Genomic DNA, 19,651 nt, shown 5'->3' on the forward strand with positions numbered 1-19,651 from the left:
CCTGGTATAATTGTCCTTCTCGGCTACAAATTGCCTCTCCCGGCAGGCCCATTTGCATAAATCCTCGAGCTCCTCCAAACACGACTGGCGCGGCGTGTGCGCACTGCATCAATCCTGATGATTTGGTAATAATAGTTAAATCGGCACTAAATGGTTCCTTCAATTAAGACAGAGGCAAAAAATTAATCTCAGGGCTTTATGTCACAAGACGTTAGCAAACGCGGAGACGGTTACAGGGAGGGGAGTTCGCGTAGGCTGCTGTGGGCGGGGAGCGGGCGCACCATATGGCTGTGGGGCCTCCCCAGGCTGTCCCTCCGCCCTGCCCAGGTGTCAGCCGGCGGGGGCTCCAGGGGCCTCCCTTTGAGGACCAGCCAGCACTGTAGGGGCTGCTGGCTAAGACCAGAGCCTGGCAGGGGGCCCTGCTGGGGAGCCCCTGGCAAGGCTGCCCCATGCTTCGCTCGAGCCCGCCTGGCGCCAAGCCCCTGCCTGACCCTGGAAGCCCCATCCTGGTGCTTGTGTTGTGGCCACTTTCTCCACTGACCTGAGAAAACAGGCCCTGGCTGGACGGGGAAGGAAACCAAGGCCAGGGCCCTCCCTTCCTAAGGATCGGGGTTCCCTCCTACCCTCTCGCCGTCTCAGGCTCCTACCCACTCTCCATCCCTCTGTGGGGCCCCTGCCCTTCAGTAGCTGCTGACAGTTGGGCCCAGGCAGGAAGTGGGAGGGCCGAGGCCCCGGGGGCCAAGCATGGTTCCGGGCCGGCTTCCTGCCCGGCCTCTCTGGGCGGGAAGGTAAAAGTTGACGTCTGGCCGCACAAGGCCAGGGCCGGGCCAGGGCCCTCAGCCTCCATCTGTGACTCATTTTCATTAATGCTGTGTGGGTAAGGGAGGGAGTAGGTGAGAGGCCCAGCCCCCAGCCCCTGTCTGGCAAAGGACAGGCAGCCAAGCTCCCAGCCTCACACCTGTGGGACACAGGGAAACAGGCTCAGAGTCAGCAGCTTCCAGGGCCCCATCTGGGAGCTGGGTGGGGGGTGCAGAGTTCCTCCTTTGAGACGGAGAATTGAGGGCAGGGAACAAAGCTCTGAGGGGTCTGAGCCCGGCACTGGGGGTCCCTGGGGGCTAGGAGGCAGAGCCTGGGCACGAGTTTCTCTGGCCGCTGCCCCCCACATCCTCTTCCTGGCAGTGGCAAAGATGCTCGGGGTGGACCCCTTTCTCAGGGGCCTCTCCTGATGCCCTCTTTGTTCCTAACTACGGTAGCTGCTGGCCTTTGCACTCACTAAGTGACCTTAGTGAGTGCAAAGGCCAGTATGATCCCACCCCAGCCTTGCAGAGAGGCACAATTTAAAGCATCCCCATTTTCCAGGTAGATAGACTGAGGCCACAGCACAGGTCACACAGTGGCCCAGCTGGCCACAGACCCCTGGCCCCTGAGCACTGGGCTGCCCCTCCCCAGTGGGCAGAGGGGGCTAGCTAGGTAGCGGGTGCCCAGGTGTCTCAGCACCAGCTTGGCCCCCCTGGCCTCCCAGCAGCTCTGTGTGCTTAGAGGAGACTGGCCCAGAGGCACAGCCTTGGCCGGGAAAGACGCAGGGCCCTTACAGGGGCAAGTGGGTCTCCCAGACATACAGCTGCACCACACGACCCACCACGGCACCCTGGCTGCCGCCACAGGGACTGTCACGGGGACGAGGCCCAGGCGCCCAGGTGTGACCTGCACCCCCCGTGCTCCCAGGGCAGTGCGGTCCAGCCTGAGCCTGCTGTGCACCGAGCTGCGGGGCGGCGATGATGAGCCCTCGAAGAAGCGAGGCCGGCTGGAGAAGGGCGCCTACGTGGGCCTGCAACCCGCATCTGCGGTGAGTCCCACAGCAACCTCACCCTCAAGCCCGGGTGCAGGATGTCAGATGGACAGGACAGGGGGCAGGCGGTAGACCAGCCCCAGGCCAAACACTGCCACCCCGCCCTGCCCCGTGCCACCATCCAGCTGGGGCCCCACTGCTCAGATGAGCAGACCAGCCCCAGCGAGCTTCATGTGCCTCACACAGAGGCGGCCTCTGAAGCTGCAGGTATGACCAGGGACCGGTTATGCTCCGTGACACCTCCCCTCCCTCTGCTCACTCCAGCGGGAGGAAAGGAACACACAGTTATCATAGGTCACAGGAAGGCTTTTCGGGAGGGAGGGCCCACGATGTCCACCATGTCAGGTGCATACCTGGTGTAGTGGGTGGATCAAGGGCACTGCCCCTCCCTTGGGACAGGCTCCCCCAGGGGTGCCAGCACCCCATTCCTTCTTAGTGCAGTGGGTGCCTCCCACCCCTCACCTATTCTAGGGTCCTGGGAGGGACAGGTGAGAGGTGGGTTTGAGTCTGTTGTCACTTTGCCTGTCCCTCCCAGAGCAGGAGGCTGGTCCCTCTCTCTAGGACACGACAAACACTTGGGCCCTTGGCCTCCCTCTGCCAAGCTGAGTAGGCTGGGCCGTCCAAGGCGGCTGTGAAATGGGGGACAAGACAGGCACAAATTTAGGCTCCAGTGGGCACGTCCTGTGCCCCGGGGCCAGACTCCCTCTCAGGCATTTTGGAGGGCAGGGCCAGCGAAGTGCCACCTTTCAAGCCCAGCACTGGCAGAGGGGAGGCCGAAGGTCGCAGGGCCGTGGCTCAGGGTGGGGGACCCGGTGACTGCAGCCTCCACCTGCCCGTTTACAGGAGAAGGTTCGGTGCAAGAAGAGCAGTGGTCAGGGTGACCTGGCATCTGCAGTGGCCCACAAGGTGGCCCAGCTGAAGCCGAAGGTCAAGAGCAAGGGGCTGCCCACCAGCCTCAGCCCCTTCCGGCGGAAGGAGGCCACCCCAGGGGGTCGCATCCGGAAGAAGCTGTCACGAACCAAGAGCGCCAAGGTGTCTGGGGCAGCCCGGCACCCACAGCCGGATGGTGGCATTGCTGGCAGGGAGACACCTAAGTTCCCAGCCCAGCCGGCAGCGGCCGCAACACATGAGGCAGGCAAGTTGTTGGTCTGAGCAGCGCAGCAGGACCTCCATGGTCACTGGGGGCTGGGGGAGTGGGTGGGCGGGAGCTGGAACAGCCATCAGAGCCTGGTCAGGGCTCACTGCGTATGCCGGACACAGGGAGAACCTCTCACTGGCCCAGGATGGGTTCTCCGTGCCCCACCCCCTCACGGGGCGCCACAGGGAGAAAAGAGGCTGCTGGATGCATCCTGGAAAGAGGGGCTAAAAATAGCCCTTCTGCCTGCTCCAGCCCGCCTTCCTGCAGTGTCCGGCCGGGTGACCTGGAGGGGTTATCTGGCCCCCAGCAAACGCACATGTCCAGAAACAGGAGCCTGGAAAAATAGATGCTTCCTCACTGCCAGCCCCTGCCCTCTCCCCCAGGTCCCGCCTGAGAAAGAACAAAGGGAGGGAAGAGGAAGCAGGAAACAGGAGGGCATCTGGCAGGGGGACGAGGGAGGGGAAGGGGCTGCCCTGGGGAAGGGGATCCCCAGCCCTGCAAGGTGGGTGCACCACTGCCCAGCGCATAAGAAAGGAAAACTGAGGCAGAAAAAGGGAGGTCAGAGAGGCAGCCCCTTTTCCTTTCTGGTCCAAACACCCTCACCTGGACACCTGGCCCAGGTGCCTGCCCTCGAAGCAGCCCCGGGATGACAATGACGGGCTCCACTCAGCCCCCAACCCATCCGTACATGCGAATGATCCGCTCCCCCGACCCCACCCCAAAATGGCACTGCTCTGATGCCAAATCACCTGGACCACCCGCCTCTCCCCAGGCAGCGGCTCGGACAGTGAAAACTGCAAGGGTCTATTGGAAACAGAGGCACCCGCCAAGGAGCCCGGGCTGGCACTGCACGCCGGGGCCCGCGTGGCCGTGCTGGGGCCCTCGCCCTCCTCCGTGGTCAAGATGGAGGCCAACCAGAAGGCCAAGAAGAAGAAGGAGAGGCAGGGCTTGCTAGGTACCCAGGGGGCGAGGGCGGGCTGGGGCAGGCCTGGCCCGTGAGGGCCCCAGCAGGCAGCTGGGGCTCCTGCGACGGCCTCCCTCCCTCCCTCCCTCCCTCCCCAGGGGCCTGCCGCCTGTCCAGCCCCGAGAGTGAGGTCAAGGTCAAGAGGAGGACGGTGAAGGCCAAGGTGGGCAGCAAGCTGGAGCAGGCCCCGGGGCGCAGGCCCCCAGGTGGGCCCAGCAAGAAGAAAGCCAAGGGCAAGGCCAAGGGCAGCCTGCGGGCAGAGCCGGGGGCCGCACCCGGCAGGGAAGCCCTCTGCAGCCCCACCCGGGCCTTCACCTGCCACGAGGAGGGCAGCAGGCTGGCCAGTGAGCGCCTCAAGAGAGCCACGCGCAAGAGCACGGTGCTCCAGCCAGGGCTGCGGGTGAGGGCCAGTGGGCACCCCAGGGTCCTGGGCCCAGCAGGGTGGGTGCCAGATGTGAAAGGCCTTCGGGGACATTTACTCCACTCTTTTTCTCTACTTGCTACACCAAGTCACACTCTGGGACTCATATTCAGGGTCACACTCAGGGTCAGCCTGAGTCACACCATGGTCAGGCTGGGGGCAGGAAGGCTGGGGCCACCCTCACCTCAGCCCCTCCCCTCCAACAGCGGAAGAACGGGGCCCTGTCCATCGCCCTGTCGCCCCGCAACGCCAAGGCCATCCTGGGGAGGGGCAGGAAAGCGGGCAAGGTGAAAACCAAGGCTGTCGGCAAACAGGTAGCATCCCCACCCCGACCTTGGGGCCCAGCCAGCCCTGACCCCTCCTGCCCCTCCCAAGAGAACTGACACTTCTGACCCCCCAGGGCAAGGGCCGGGCGGTGAGCCGGCTGCTGGAGAGCTTCGCAGTGGAGGACGACTTTGAGTTTGAAGACAGCAGCAGCCTCTCAGAGGAGGAGGAGGAGGAAGAGGAGGAGGCCAGTGGCCCCCTGAGCGCCGAGCAGAGCGCCGCCTTGGGTGAGCGGCCGGGAGGGGACGCTGAGCGTCTGGGGCCAGCAGTGGGCGGGTGGGGGCCAGGTGCTGACACCCCCATCTCCCCAGCACGCTCGTGCACCATCCACAAGGAGGACCTACAGGACGGGCTGCCCGTGCTCATCCCCAAAGAGGACAGTCTGCTCTACGCGGGCAGCGTCAGGACCCTGCAGCCCCCCGACATGTAAGGCCTGGGCGTGCGCAGGGAGGGACGTGGGCTGAGGCCTGAGCGGGAGGTGGTGGATGCGCAGGCCTGTCTCATGCTCCCCTGCCCGTGCCCCTCAGCTACAGCATCGTCATCGAGGGTGAGAGAGGCAACCGGCAGAGGATCTACTCACTGGAGCAGCTGCTGCAGGAGGCGGTGAGGGGACAGCCCCTGCTCGGCTCACCACCCCAGGGAGGTGGGCCTGGCTGCACCCAGCCCGTCCCGGGCACCCCTTGGCCAGCCCTGCCCACTCACGGCCGCCACCCCGACTGGTCCCGCAGGTTCTTGATGTCCGGCCACAGTCCAGCAGGTACCTCCCGCCCGGCACGAGGGTCTGTGCCTACTGGAGCCAGAAGTCCCGCTGCCTCTACCCAGGCAGCGTAGTGCGAGGTGAGCCCCGCCCAAGGACCCCCAGGGAGGCCCATCAGCCCCTCCCCTTAGACGAAGCTGCAGATGAGAGGCCCCTCCGAGCCCCCACCCGAGTGCCAGGGAGGGGACCCTGTCTCTCAAGGAGGGCCTTCCGCCAGCCCTGCTTCCCAAGCCTGAGCCGGTCAGACAGAGCAGACGATAGCATCAGCTCCCTGGTCACCAGGAAAAGGTGAGGGGGGACCTGGGGTGAGGACAGGGTGGAGCCTCTGGCTGTCCAGAAGGCCTAGCAGAGAAGGGGCCCCAGAGCCCCAGACCTGAGGGTTATAAACTGGTCACCTGGGCACCAGCTTTCCTGGGGTAAATCCTTCTGCCCCCTCCCCCAGGCACAGGATGTGGGGGCCCTGCGGTCTGACAGGTGCGGGGGCAGGTGGGCGGGCAGGCCTCAACCAGGCATGTGTTTGCACACATGCGCGTGTGCGTAGGGAGAGGTCGGGGCCCCGCGTCCCTGTGAGTGTGCCCTGGGATGCGGGTGATGGATGGCGGTAATATTGCCTCTCCGGCCGCACTCCGGGAGGTGGAGGGGAGGCAGGCTGCTCCCAGCTGCCATGGCAGCTCCAAGGTCAAATGTGATCAGGGAGCAGAATATCCCAGCATCATCTGTCAGGCGCTCCGGAGCCCATGCTGTCACCCTCCCGTCCCGGCCACCTGGCCACCAGGGAGAACCCTGTGGGCCCCGAGCAGAGGGCCCCGTGCTCAGGTGGGCCCTGTCTCCAGGCGCCTCCAGTGATGAGGAAGAGGACCTGGACTCCGTGGTGGTGGAGTTTGACGATGGGGATACTGGCCACATCGCCGTCTCCAACATCAGGCTGCTGCCTCCGGACTTCAAGATCCAGTGTGAGCCCCAGGGCCCTCCAGCGTGGGGTCCTTACCTTTCTGGGTCAGCCCCTATGGCTGGAGTTGGGCTGGGCCTCCCCTGGGCCCAGACAGTCTCCCAAGGAGGGAGCAAGGGGAGGCAGTCACCCCGACAGCACAGCGCTGAGGCCACTGGTCCACTCTGCAGGCACAGAGCCCTCACCAGCCCTGCTGGTGTCCAGCAGCTGCCGAAGGACCAAGAAATCTTCCTGCGAGGCACCCCCGCCTGGTGAGGCCACTGCTCCCAGCCTGTCTCCCAAGGCACATGATGGCCCTGAAGCCTCAAAGACCTCCGGGAAGAAATCCGTAGGCAAAGAGAAAGCTGGTACTCGCGGGACTGCGGGGACCTCGGGTGGGGAGGCACCCTCGGGAGTGGGGGGGCCAGAAGGGGCGGGCAGGTAGTTCCTCTGACTCTCCCTGGCCTCTCCCCAGGCAAAGCGGAGCTCCTGGCCTCCGGTACCAAGCCCTCCGCGGGGGCCTCAGACCACTTCCTGGGCCGCCGGGGCAGCCCGCTGCTGAGCTGGTCAGCGGTGGCGCAGACCAAGCGGAAGGCGGTGGCCGCGGCCGCGGCAGGTGGCAAGGGGCCGGGTGTGCTGCAGAACCTCTTCCAGCTCAACGGCAGCACCAAGAAGCTGCGGGCCCGCGAGGCGCTGTTCCCCGTCCACAGCGTGGCTGCTCCCGTGTTTGGCAACGGCTTCCGCGCCGACTCCTTCAGCAGCCTGGCCAGCTCCTACGCGCCCTTTGTCGGCGGGGCCGGGCCCGGCCTGCCCGGGGGTGCCCACAAGCTGCTGCGGGCCAAGAAGGCCGAGCGGGCGGAGGCCGAGAAGGGTGGGCGGCGGCGGGCTGGCGGCGAGTTCCTGGTCAAGCTGGACCACGAGGGCGTGACCTCCCCCAAGAGCAAGAACTGCAAGGCGCTGCACGCGGGTGACAAGGACGTGGGGCCCAGGCCAGGGAGGCCCCTGCCCAGCCCCAGCTATGGGCACCCGGCCCTCGTGGGCAAGGACAGGAAGGGGCGGTCGCCTGTCCACCCGCTGCCCATGGGGCTGGCGCTGCGCAAGTTCGCAGGCCAGGCCGAGTACCCGCTGCCCTGCGACAGTGACTGCCACAGCTCCTACTCGGACGAGGAGGAGGACGGGCCTGGCCTGGCCCCCGGCGTGCCCTCCCGCTTCCTCGCCCGCCTTTCCGTGTCCTCCTCCTCCTCGGGCTCGTCCACCTCCTCCTCCTCGGGCTCCCTGTCCACCTCCAGCCTCTGCTCCTCCGATGACGAGGGCTCCTCCTACAGCTCAGACGAGGAGGACCCAGCCCTGCTGCTGCAGACCTGCCTCACCCACCCGGTGCCCGCCCTCCTGGCCCAGCCCGAGGCCCTGCGCGCCAAGGGGGCTGGCCCACACCCGCACGCCCAGCGCTGCTTCCTTTCCAGGGCCGCGGTGGCCGGTGGGGGCGTGGGCGCGGGCCCCAGCGGTGGCAGACCCAGGCTCAAGCACAAGGAGGCCCTGAGCTTCTCCAAAGCCAAAGAGCTGTCCCGGAGGCAGCGGCTGCCCTCCGTGGAAAACCGGCCAAAGATCTCAGCCTTCCTGCCCGCCCGGCAGCTCTGGAAGTGGTCGGGGAACCCCACACAGGTAGGTGGGCCCAACCATGCACACTTACACACAAGACACACCATCTGTCTCTCCTACACACTCTCTGCGTCTCTCTCTGTCATCCTGTCCTGTGTCCCCTGCCCGCCGCCTGTCCCCGAGGCTCCTGGGTCCTCACCGCCCTCTGCCCCTGGCTGTCTCCTACAGAGACGTGGCATGAAGGGGAAGGCCAGGAAGCTGTTCTACAAGGCCATCGTCCGGGGCAAGGAGACGCTTCGCATCGGGGACTGTGCCGTCTTCCTGTCGGCTGGGCGGCCCAACCTGCCCTACATCGGCCGCATTGAGAGCATGTGGGAGTCGTGGGGCAGCAACATGGTGGTGAAGGTCAAGTGGTTCTACCACCCAGAGGAGACCAAGCTGGGGAAGCGGCAGAGCGACGGGAAGGTGGGGCCTGGGGTGGGCAGGGGATCCGGGGGTGTGGGCAGGCTCAGACTGGGGGGCCTGGGAAGGGGTATCTCAGCAACTGGCACCAGCAGCCAGAAGGGGAGTGGTCATCTATGGACATCCCTCACCCCCGGTTCCCACACCTCAAGGCCTCCCGGCCCAAGGGTGCCGTGGGCCCCACAGGGAGTAACACGGCTGAGGGCTCAGGCCCCAGAGCCAGGCCACCTGGATCCCTCCCCAGCTGGGCCTTTGTGGCTCCCCATGCAATGGGTGACAGTTTCACCTTGTGGGAGACTGTGGCCCACAGCAGCCTGTAGCACCAAACAGGTCCTGCCCTCAGCAGCCCATGTCCCCCACCACGGGCCCGCTGATCCCTGCCTCCCAAGGTCAACCCAAGACAGAAAATGCCCCCAGCTCACTCTCCAGTCTTCCCTGAGAACCATGTTTGCAGACGGTGCAGAAAACAAGTGTTTTTCCAATTCTGCCAGCCCACTGGGGTTCCGGGTGCAGACCCTGGCCACACAAGAGCTTAGCCAGAACTGAGGGTCCCGGGTCGGGTGGGGTGCGCTGGCCAAGGCCAGACCTGACGCCGAGCACTCCTCGCCCCCCTCGCCCCCCTTCCCCAGCAGAACGCGCTGTACCAGTCCTGCCACGAGGATGAGAACGACGTGCAGACCATCTCCCACAAGTGCCAGGTAGTGGGGCGCGAGCAGTACGAGCAGATGACACGGAGCCGCAAGTACCAGGACCGGCGGGACCTCTACTACCTGGCGGGCACCTACGACCCCACCACCGGGCGCCTGGTGACGGCCGATGGTGTGCCCATCCTGTGCTGAGCCTGCACAGACCGGCTGCAGGTGACCCACCCGCCCCGCCATGCCCAGCGCCAGAGCCACGGGGACGTGAGGACGTGAGGACCCAGCCCCACGCCTCCAAGCGGGAGGCTGGCCCACACCTCGGAGGGGCAGGTCTGAGCAAATATGCAAACCCACCAAGGCAAGATCCAGGCTTTTTTATTATTTTCCCTGGAAAGAGAGAGAGCTTTTGGGCATCAGAACCCAGTTCCATCCGTCTGCTGCGGAGGGTCAGCTGTGCCCCGGCTGGGACCTACCGGCCCTCTCTGTTTTCCCACATCGGCAGTTCACGAGAGATTAGAATCCAAGCCATATTTTCCCTAGTACCTCCGACTGTCTCCCACCAGGGAAAGCAGAAATCAGGTGTGTTGTCTATTTATTTCTCTATGTAAATATTGTATTTCTGCGGGAAAGTTTTATGGAAAAAAAGCCGAAAAGGATTTTTTTTTTCCTCACACGCGTAACGAGGGTATGCGTGCGTGAGTGTGTGTGTGTGTCTATGTATGTGTGTGTGTAGAGATTTTGTTCTGGGGGGGGGTTTCTTTGAAAATGCACTGTTTTCCTCAGCCTAGCTGAGTTCCAACTGGGGCGTCTGTGACGACAGAGGCAGCTGGGGGCGGGGGCAGGGGGTCCAGAGGGCACAGGAGAGGTCGGACAGGACCCTAGGTTACACCTGTTGATATCTTGGGGGGACTGTCTAAGATGGAAGTCACACTCAAGTTTATTTCCTTTTAATTCATCTCCTGGGAAAAAAAGGACTGGGGGGGCGGGTTTGACGATGAGGGTCCCTCGGGGAGAGAAGGGATGCCAGAAGCAGGCTCCCCAGCCCGAGAGTGTGACAGCAGCCATATATGTATCTTACCTCTGTTTAAAACAAAGCAAAAATGAACAAATATTTTAAACTATCGATAAGAAAAAGTGATGTTTTGATTTTATTTCCTGAATGCTCCAAGTTATTTCTGATTTCCGTCTCAGTGGCCAGCTTGTCCAGCCTCCACTCAGAGCAAGGAAGGAACTGGCCCCCGCCAGCTCATGTGGAGGTTTCTGGGACTTTTCTGCGGCCACTTGGCAGGGCCGCTGGCCTGGCAGGCTAGTGCTTGGGGCACAGAGCAGGGTTCCTCCTGCCCACAACCCAGCCTCGGGTGCATGGAGCAGCCCTTCGCCCAGCGCCCTGGCTACCGTGTGCCGTGTGGGTGTCCCAGACCCTCAGCACCACCCCTGTAACCCTGGAGAACTCATCACACCTTCACTTCTCCTGAGGCCAAGAGGGACAAGCAGGGCAAGCCAGACCCGTGGCCCAGCAGCCCTTGTCCCCGAAAATACGCACTGAGGGCCACGTGCTCCTATGTCTCACCACACTAAGTCTCCCCTGGCCACACTGGGAGCCCCAGGAAAGCCCCCCAAGTTAGCCACTGCTCCTTAGGACGGGCTCTTGTGTGACCCACAGACACAGGCCAGGTACCTGGGAAATAAGGGATGTCAGTGGGTGCCCAGGCCCCTTTTTCTTTCCAACCAGGAAATCACCCCTCCGCCGCTCCTGGTGGCTTCACGGGAAGTATAGGGACAGGGAGGGGATCCCCTGCACCCCAGCTTTCTTCTCCCACCCCAACTCTCCCCTTTGTCTCGGCTCGAGTGCAATATTTCATTCCTGGTGGTCGTCCTGGAGAGGCGGCTGAGGTCCTGCTGGCGGCTGGGGAAGTGGGAAGATGCTGTGAAGCGACGCGGCCAGTGCCAAGGCATGTGCGGGGAAGGCCCAAGCACAGAAATGAGAACCTGAGGCTACTTCCAGCCCCAAGCACCGAGGCAGGAGCGAACGAACAGGCAGCCTTTTCTTGGCCCTCCTGCCCTCCCGTTGGTTCTTCTCCCTAGTCCATGGATTTTTGTCCTTTGCTTTTCTCTTCCCGTCCCCCTCTGTCCGTGTGCGTGCGGACAGCGTGGCCCCTCCCACCATGGTTAAACCTGGCAAAAGCACGACTCTTGTAAATGTGTAAACTAAGAGGATGGTTGAATTTTTTTTTCAATGTAAACACTAAAAACAAACAAAAAAAAATACAAAGGTTTTATGAACAGCAAACTCTATGTAAAGGCATTTTAGTATTAAATTTTTTATTGATAACTTGCTTAAGAATAAATATATGAACTATTGTGCAGGTTTTCAATGGTCCGGAATCCTAACTGCACCCCAGTGTCCGTGTGCGTGTCCCATGGGGACTCCCTGGAGGCCCCAGAGGCTAGGGTCTCAGCAGATGAGGGACTGGGACATCTGGGTCAGGCCTACCTTGGCTGCGGCAGCCGAGCAGAGCCCCTTGGGGTGCTGGGCCCGTGAGAGGCACATGCAACCAGGATGATTTTGGGGTGGCCTTGGCCTTTGAAACCCCCCAGGATGAGGGTCCCTTATCTTAGGAGATCTCCCCCATGGTGGGTGAGATGTTCAGCCTGAACCAGTCCATGTGGCCAGGCCGGGTGCCCCTGGAGGGGAGGAGTGGAGGGCACAGACACAGGAGGAAGGGTGGTCCCCAAAGTGCAGGGGAGGGGTCTGTGCAGACCAGACAGCAGACGCCCTCCTCAAGGAAGGCATGAATTTACTCATTTGACAAACATTTTCAGCTGTGCAGGAGTAATAAACAGCAGTCCTGATCATTCAACAGTGGGTTGGCCCCCCAGGGCCTGAGGGGTGTTGGGCGGGGGTACATCTCAATGCATCCCCCGGCCAGAGAGCCCCAGCCAGTGAGGCTGCAACCCCGAGGGCTTTCCAGGAACCCTACCAATTTGGGGGGGTGCTGTTTTTCCTCCACCTCTAGGACCTCCTGGGGAGGGACCCCCTCAGCTGGGATTGGGGACCCTGATGAGGGAACCCCAGGTCAGGGCAGATAAGCATGGGGCGTGGGGCTGTGACCACTGTGACCAGCACTCCCCTCCCCGCCAGCGCGCCCCCCCCCCCCCCCCCCGCGGGCCATTTGCACATATGCACAGACACACTGCCAGCCCACCCACTCTGGGGCTGCCCCGGGCCAGCCCTGACCACGCCCCTTTCCTCCGAGAGAGCAGAGGGGCAAGACCCCTCCCTGGGATGCAAAAGGACCGGCCTGGCCCAGAGCATGGAGACCGAGGCCAGGCGAGGCCTGACAAACTCTTCCCTTGGCCCCTTCCGAGCCCAGCAAGCAAGAGTGGTTAGAGTGGGACTCCTGAGCCGGCGGCCTGGGGCCGCAAGGAGTTGGGACAAACAGCCTGAGTGCCCAGGTTCAGCTGTGCCTGAAGGCAGGCGACCTAGCCCTTGGATTCTCCGAGTCCATGAGTCAGCAGCCCCCACTTTGTGCAGGTGAGTTGGGTTTCCAGCTGCTCAGAAGGGAAGCCCAATTCCAAGGGCTGCAGCAGGGAGAGGGAGCGAGTGGGTCCAGAGGAGGCCTTGGGACCAGGACGAGTGACAGAAGAGGTCTGAGAAAGGAATGCCTGCTGACCAGGGTTTCTGGCTCAGAGCCCCTCTGTCGGGGGAGAAGGGGGCAGAGACCCCCTGTGAGCCTGGAAGACCCATCTTCAGTACCTTCGGTTACGTGCTGCAGCAGAGTCCACGCAGGACCTGGGCCAGAGCAGGGGAGAGGGTAGGTGAGGAACACAGCAGGTGGCCAGGAGGGCCGGAAGCTGGAGCCGGACTGTGGCAGAGGCTAGACCCTGAGGGGCCCTCAGTGCAAGACAGGGTCTGCACTGTCTGCTGGACGATGGGACACACCGAAGGCTCTAGGCAGAGAGTCCGAAATCAGATTGAGACCACTCCCTCTGTGACCCCAGAGTCACAGTTACAGAGGCTTGTCCAGCATCTGAGGGAGGAGTTGACACCAGAGAAAGACTAAGGGCCTGGGGTGGGGGCAGGAGCACAGGTTTGGGCTGGAGGGTGAGGGGGCCCTAAGGGCCAGAAACCAGGGAGGGGCGCCAATGGGCCCAGGAATGTGGGCAGGTGGGGGTGAGCTGGGGGGCAGGTGAATACTGGGTCACAGCAAGTGAGGACCACAGCAGGATTAGGTGAGCCCCCAGGGGTCCGTCCCCAGCAGTCCCATCTCCTCCTCCCCTCCCCCACCCACCCCCTCTTCCCACCTTAACTCAGACAGGGTGGCCCTTGCCTTCCAGAACCTCCTGCCTCCCAGAATAGGGCCTGGGCAAGGGACGGGGGTGGGCACGTGAGGCTGCAGAGCCCCAAGGGTTAAACACACGGGACTACGCTTGGATCAAGACAAACGAGCCATTATGTGAAATGCTGAAGCAAGATAAGTGATGGCATTGGGTGAGTGAGATCAATAAAAGTGATGTTTTATCAGGTAGAAATGACAATCTGGCTGATCACAATTTGTTTTTAATACCACAAACCAACTGGGGACAGGGGTTTAAATGTTCGTGCCCGGCTGGGGCGAGGTGGCTGGGGGCTGGGTGGGGAGCTCAGACCCAGGCCAGGGATGGGGGAGCTCGGCTCTGCAGCCTAGCCATTGAGAGGTCACCTGGGCACTCAGCCAGCCAAAGGCCGATGACCAGCCAGGCCCTTGGCAGCCTCCTGAGTCTGCACAGAGGCCCTACCAGGTTAGGAGGGACCCAACTCTGGGGCCCCTGAGTGAGGAAGTGGACCAGGGCAGCACCAAATAGGGTGACCCTAAGGGCTCCCTGGCTCCCAGAGAGAAGCTGGGTTCCAGACCTCCAACCTCCATGCCCCCCGCCCCCTGCTGCCACCCACCCCATTCCCCAGGGCTCCTGGTGACAAGCCAGCACCCCTCCCAAGCCATTTCTGCTCTAAAAGTCAGGCCACCTGCTGAGATCCAGGACCGTGACAAGAGCAGGGCTGCTCGGAGCACAAAGTCCAGGCAGACAGACAGGCTAGGGATCACCAAGGTGAGGCCCCACTCAGTGCGGCCCCCGGGGCCAGAGTGCCACTGGCAGGGGCGAGAAGAGGCCCGAGTGACTCGGGCCTCTGGAGAGAAGGACGGGAGGAAGTGGGCTGGGCGAGGTGGCCGGTGGGAGCGCAGCCCGGGACCACAGAGTCCTAGTCTGTGAACCGGGTCCCTGACGCTTGCCCACTTATGGGAACGGGGTGAGGTTCATGGGAGGTAGCAAGGGATTTCTGGACCCACATGTGGGCAGAGCCCTTTCTATGGGCCACACGCCACTGCCCAGGTAGGAAGAGAGTGACCGTCAGAGCCCTGGTCCGGGCGCCTCACAATGTCCACCACGCCACCCCTCTACGCCCTCCTGCCTGGCAGTGACAAGGCTCAGAGTGTGGGGACATGCGCAGGCCCCGGGCTGGACATAGTGGAGCTGGATTCCACCCCACTGTCTGCCTCAGGGGCCCAGCTCTCCCCCACTTGGGGATGCCTCAGCACCCAGGAAGCTGCCCCAGCAACTCCACCAAGGAGCCCCCTGGCCTCCCCAGGGGCTTGGCCGGGGATTGATGGGGCTTCCCTCTGGGTGCACTGGGGGCACTGCCTACCCTCCCCAACAAATATTCACGGAGCCATCTAGATGTCACATATGCATCCACTTGCTGCCCCTATGTGAGAGGGGATGCCTGGCGGGTCCCTAAAGCCACACACCTCCCTCCCTCCACGCTATCCTGGGACCCCAGGGCCCCCATGCAGCCCCCGGCCCAGCCCTGAAGATGGCAGGAGCGTGGGGGCTGCTGGGGACAGCGCTCTGGGACAAAGAGGACCCGAGTGAGAGAAACGGGGTGAGCAGAGGGACCGAGAGTGGGAGCGCTCTGAGCGGCAAACTGGGCTGGGGGCCAATGTTCCTCCTTCCTGCCTGCCCCCCTTCCGCCTACCGGCTGCCCCTTCGCCAGGCTCCAGCTCCCAGAACTCGGCCTGACAGGTGCGCTGCTCATTTGTCAAGCTCTGTGTCCTTCTGAGGCCAGCCCAGGCCCCAGGGACAGTCTCCATCAGACCTGCCAGGGACCAGCCCCCCGGGAGCTGTGGTGCTGGATGGGGTGGTGTGGGCCCCGACGGACAGCACTGGGGCCCCTTCCTTCACCCCCCTCTCCAGGAGCCCAGACCAGCTCTGGTGAGAACAGAAAGCAGGTCAGTTACTCAAGGCATGGCAGATTCGGTCACACCTAGATAGCCTGGCCAGCACAGCGCGAGGCCGCTACAGGACACGGGAACCAAGGCCATAAACCGAACAGTCTGGGAGGGGCAGGCCCCCTGAGTTGTTCCGCTCCCTGACTCCACATTCTGCTGTCTTAACACCCCCTCCTCAGAGGTTCCTGTCCCCGCCCCACACCCTCACGAGACGTGGGAGGGCCCAGTTCAGGCAGAAAGAGGACAGGCTGGCCTCCAAACTACTCCTCTGTGTTTGGTGCCATATTGAAGGGATCGAATCTGGAGCCAGAGCTCTCCGGGCATTTACATCAGTTCTGAAGTTCAGACACGTTTCAACTTCTCTTCAGCCTACTCGAATCTCGACGGCTGGGGAGAAGGCCCTCCCCAAGAGGAAGAAGCAGCGTCTAGAAGCAGCCATCTCGGAAGAGCAGCCAAATAATTGTCCTGTTACTTTGCTGACCGAGAGTGAGCCGCTCAGAACCGAGAGAAGGGCTTGGAACAAGCTTGCCACACAGCTGCGGGCACCTAATGCCACTGCAGAGCTTGGCAAAGCTTTTATTTTCTTAGGTTCCAAGTTCCCCTGACCGCATCCTTTGCCCCCGTCCTCTCCTTAAACTGAGCTTTCAGACGCTCTCCATCGCAAGCCACCCCAGCCTCAGGGTCAGCGGGGCCTACTCGAATGAGTGTTTCCCGCCTGACTGTGGGGCTCCGGAGGCAGACTGCATCCATCTTCACAAAGAAAAGGCAAGAGACTGACCCAGCACCCTACGCTTGCTGGGCCAATGCCTATTGTTCTGGGAAAAACTTCACCAGTCCTGTCTCCCTCAATGGAGAAGGACAGGGGCCCCTGGTGATACCCAGGGCTAGCGGGAAAGCAGCCAACGCCTCCCGCCCTTTCCAAACATCCTAGAATCAGCCATCCTGCCCATCAGAGAAGGACATGGCCTACATCTTTTCTCAACTCCCGCAGATGTGATCTGTTCCTGGCAAGAGCACAACTTGTTTCCATCTGTCTACTCATCCATCCATCCGTCTATTATTTCAACAAGTATGTGCTGAAGACCTACTGTGTGCTGGGCCCTGTGCCAGGCACCAGAATGAAGCGTCGAGGGCATTACCCAAAGTCCCCACCCTCCAAGAGCTTGAGCTCAACAGGGAAGAAGGTTGGCACAGAAACCATGGCATCCAGTGAACCCAGAAGCTGTGCAGGGCCCTCCTTAGCACAGAGCAGCTGCAGGCTGAGAAATCCAGGTCAAGGACCCGGTGCGGGGGAGGGGAGCTCCTCTCCCAGGAAACTCAGCCCCTGACAGAAGCACTTCTAGGGGCATCCACAGCTGCTTCCTTTAACCGGTTTAATCTGAAGAAAAAAATTACAGCTGAAGCAGCTTTCAGAGGACGGCAGGACTAGGGGTTTGCTGGGTAGGAACCGTCTTCCACTGGCATCACCTCAGAAAACAGTGACACGGAGAAAAACTCTAGGCCTGAGTTCTCAGCTCTGGGGCAGGCTGGCCCTGAGGCCAGCAGGAACTCTGCTCTTCCTGAGCCTGGGAGTGGAGACTGGGGCTCCACTGAGAAAAAGCGCTCCAGATGGCAGTGGGGTGGCTAAACCCGAGGCCTCCCACAGCCCCTCTGCCCCAAGGTTCCCAGCAGTCAGCAGCCTCAGGCTCCCCAATCCTACCCGCAGTGATGGAATGGTCCAGAGGCCTCCCCACAATTTGGTTTGCTAAGAGGGGAAAGTTAAAACCACCCTTTTTTTTTTTAAATGGGCAGAGTACTTTTTATTTATTTTATTTTATTTTTTTTTGGCTGAGTTGGGTCTTCGTTGCTGAGTGTGGGCTTTCTCTAGTTGTGGCGAGCGGGGGCTACTCTTCGTTGCGGTGTGCGTGCTTCTCACTGCGGTGGCTTCTCTTGTTGCGGAGCACGGGCTCTAGGCGCACAGGCTTCAGTAGTTGTGGCGCATGGGCTTAGTTGCTCCGCGGCATGTGGGATCTTCCCGGACCAGGCTCGAACCCGTGTCCCCTGCATTGGCAGGCGGATTCTTAACCACTGCACCACCAGGGAAGCCCAAAACCGCCCTTTTTATTTGGGAGCTTTTTTTTTTTAAATAAATTTACTTATTCATTTATTTATTTTTGGCTGTGCTGGGTCTTCCTTGCTGCGCACGGGCTTTCTCTAGTCGCAGGGTGAGTGGGGGCTACTCTTCATTGCGGAGCGCAGGTTTCTCATTGTGGTGGCTTCTCTTGTTGCGGAGCTCGGGCTTTAGGCACGTGGGCTTCAGTAGTAGTGGCGCATGGGCTTCGTTGCTCCGCAGCATGTGGGATCATCCTGGACCAGGGCTCGAACCCGTGTCCCCTGCATTGGCAGGCGGATTCTTAACCACTGAGCCACCAAGGAAGTCCGTATTTGGGAGCTTTTGAACAAGTTTAAGATCTTGCCCCTTGTCAGGAAATCTGTTTTCACTTATAAAAAACAGACTCGGGGGCCGCCGGTGAGCAGGGGGAGTGTCAGGAGACTCCGCACTGACAGGGTAAGTACATTTTTCTCCACCAGGTCCTTCAGCCGACCCCTCTGATCCTGGGCAAAGCATCCCAGGCCTGGGGCTCCCCGAGGTTCCTGCAATGGCTCCCTTCTTGGGGTGCACATTGGATGCAGGCTGGAAGTGGGTGTGGAGGGACCCAGTAAGAAGGGGACACTAGCCCACTGCCAAGGACAGGACGGCGCCGGGGCAGCCTCTGCTCAAGCCACCAAAAATTCCGTGGGATCAGCAGGGAAACCACGCCGCCCCAGCCCCACGGGACTCCCTCCTGAGGCCACCCGTGCATGCGGAAAGCCAAAGCACTTGAAGGCTGCCCAAGGCCACTGTCCCAGTGGCCCAGAAGCCCCTGGCCCAGCAGGAACAGCCTCCTCTGCAGTCCACACCCAGATGACCGGGGAGAACTGCATCACACAGCACATATGAGGCCATGCGGGCAGCCAGGCCACACTCTAGTCATATAACCTCAGCCTAGCCAATCAGGGTGCCTCTGCCACTGTGGTTGGTTTCGAATTGTGTATGTGACCCAAGCTGAGCCAATCAGGGTCTAATCCTGGGACTCTCAGGTGAGCTGGAGATGTAAGCACAGCCCTGCTTTGAAAGCCAGGTAGGGTGCATGAGCCCACGGTAACGCAGGTGAAGCCTCTATCTCCTGGCTTGGTACTGGCCTCCTGCAGAACCAACCCCTGACCCGATCTGGTCACTAGATAAGATACAGGACGCCCAGTTTAATTCGACTTTCAGGTAAACAAATAACTTCTAGTAGAAGTATGGTCCATGCAGTAATAGGGATATACTTATACTAAAAATTATTCAATGTTTGAGATTTAAATTTAACCCAACATCCTGGGACTTCCCTGGCAGTCCAGTGGTTAAGACTCCGTGCTTCCACTGCAGGCGGCACAAGTTGGATCCCCGGTCAGGGAACTAAGGTCCCGCATACCGTGTGTCACCGTCAAAAAAAAAAATTTTTTTTTAATAAATAAATAATAAATTTAACCCGACATCATATAGTTATTTGCTACTGCGGGACAACGCGTTGAACTTGAAACCCAACTGTTCAATATAAACTGGGTGCTCCCCAGCCCACCTGGCCATAAGCAGGTGTACCCAGCAGCTGTCCCTCATGGGACAGGAAGGGTGCACACAGAGGAGGCCGAGAAAGCCCTGAAGGAACACGAGGCCACTGGAGCCTGCTTCTGCCTAAAACCCATGGCCTCCGTGGAGCCCTATGATCTGCTGACTAAGGAAGAAGCAGCCCAGTTCTGGCAGGGGGAGGACACTGCCCTCCAGCCCAAAGGTGGGGCTAATGCCAGGGTTGGGGGGTGTGCTGGGACTAAGAGGGGTAGCTCCCAGGTCCTCCCCTCTCTGCCTGTGCTCCTCTCCAGCACCAAGGGCACATCAGTCATCCAGAGCTTGGCCACCTGCCTCCAGTCCCTGCCTTGCCTCCTATGCTCTGGGAAAATGGGGGCAAGGGGTGTGGTTATGGCCACTCCTGTGTCCTGCTTAAAGAGTAGGGGGACAGCCTTGGGCATCTCGGGGAAGGGAGTGATGGGAGCTTCATAGTCTTGAGCCCCCTCCACCAGATGGGTGGAAGTTTGCAAAGTTCTTAGCAGGGTCTGTTTCTCTTGGCTTGTGTCCCAGCTATGGGCCCTTGGACAAGCCACTTGCCTGCCTGAGACCTGCTTTCTCTGTGAAAATGAGATGAAATGTGAGGCCAACAGGACAGCTCACTGGTGGAGACTCCT

At 61.4% G+C, this 19,651-nt stretch overlaps 1 protein-coding gene across 4 annotated transcripts in view; it reads left to right on the plus strand.

The window, feature by feature from the left end:
* BAHCC1 (BAH domain and coiled-coil containing 1) overlaps positions 1-11,382 on the plus strand; it is a 56,800-nt gene extending 45,418 nt beyond the window's left edge. For 3 of the 4 annotated variants that reach the window (XM_068529992.1, XM_068529995.1, XM_068529994.1), the window contains exons 14-27: positions 1,726-1,846; positions 2,693-2,988; positions 3,764-3,942; positions 4,050-4,351; positions 4,579-4,686; positions 4,773-4,923; positions 5,008-5,122; positions 5,224-5,299; positions 5,425-5,533; positions 6,287-6,406; positions 6,573-6,749; positions 6,857-8,043; positions 8,209-8,445; positions 9,072-11,382. In XM_068529992.1, the coding sequence (XP_068386093.1) occupies positions 1,726-1,846; positions 2,693-2,988; positions 3,764-3,942; positions 4,050-4,351; positions 4,579-4,686; positions 4,773-4,923; positions 5,008-5,122; positions 5,224-5,299; positions 5,425-5,533; positions 6,287-6,406; positions 6,573-6,749; positions 6,857-8,043; positions 8,209-8,445; positions 9,072-9,281 (3,388 nt within the window). In that variant the 3' untranslated portion in view covers positions 9,282-11,382. The remainder of the gene's footprint in view (positions 1-1,725; positions 1,847-2,692; positions 2,989-3,763; positions 3,943-4,049; positions 4,352-4,578; positions 4,687-4,772; positions 4,924-5,007; positions 5,123-5,223; positions 5,300-5,424; positions 5,534-6,286; positions 6,407-6,572; positions 6,750-6,856; positions 8,044-8,208; positions 8,446-9,071) is intronic. The other variant, XM_068529993.1, reaches the window with a different exon arrangement.
* Positions 11,383-19,651: the final 8,269 nt, after the last annotated feature.

Source organism: Eschrichtius robustus, chromosome 20 (assembly GCF_028021215.1).
Source record: "Eschrichtius robustus isolate mEscRob2 chromosome 20, mEscRob2.pri, whole genome shotgun sequence".
Taxonomy (NCBI): Eukaryota; Metazoa; Chordata; class Mammalia; order Artiodactyla; family Eschrichtiidae; genus Eschrichtius; species Eschrichtius robustus.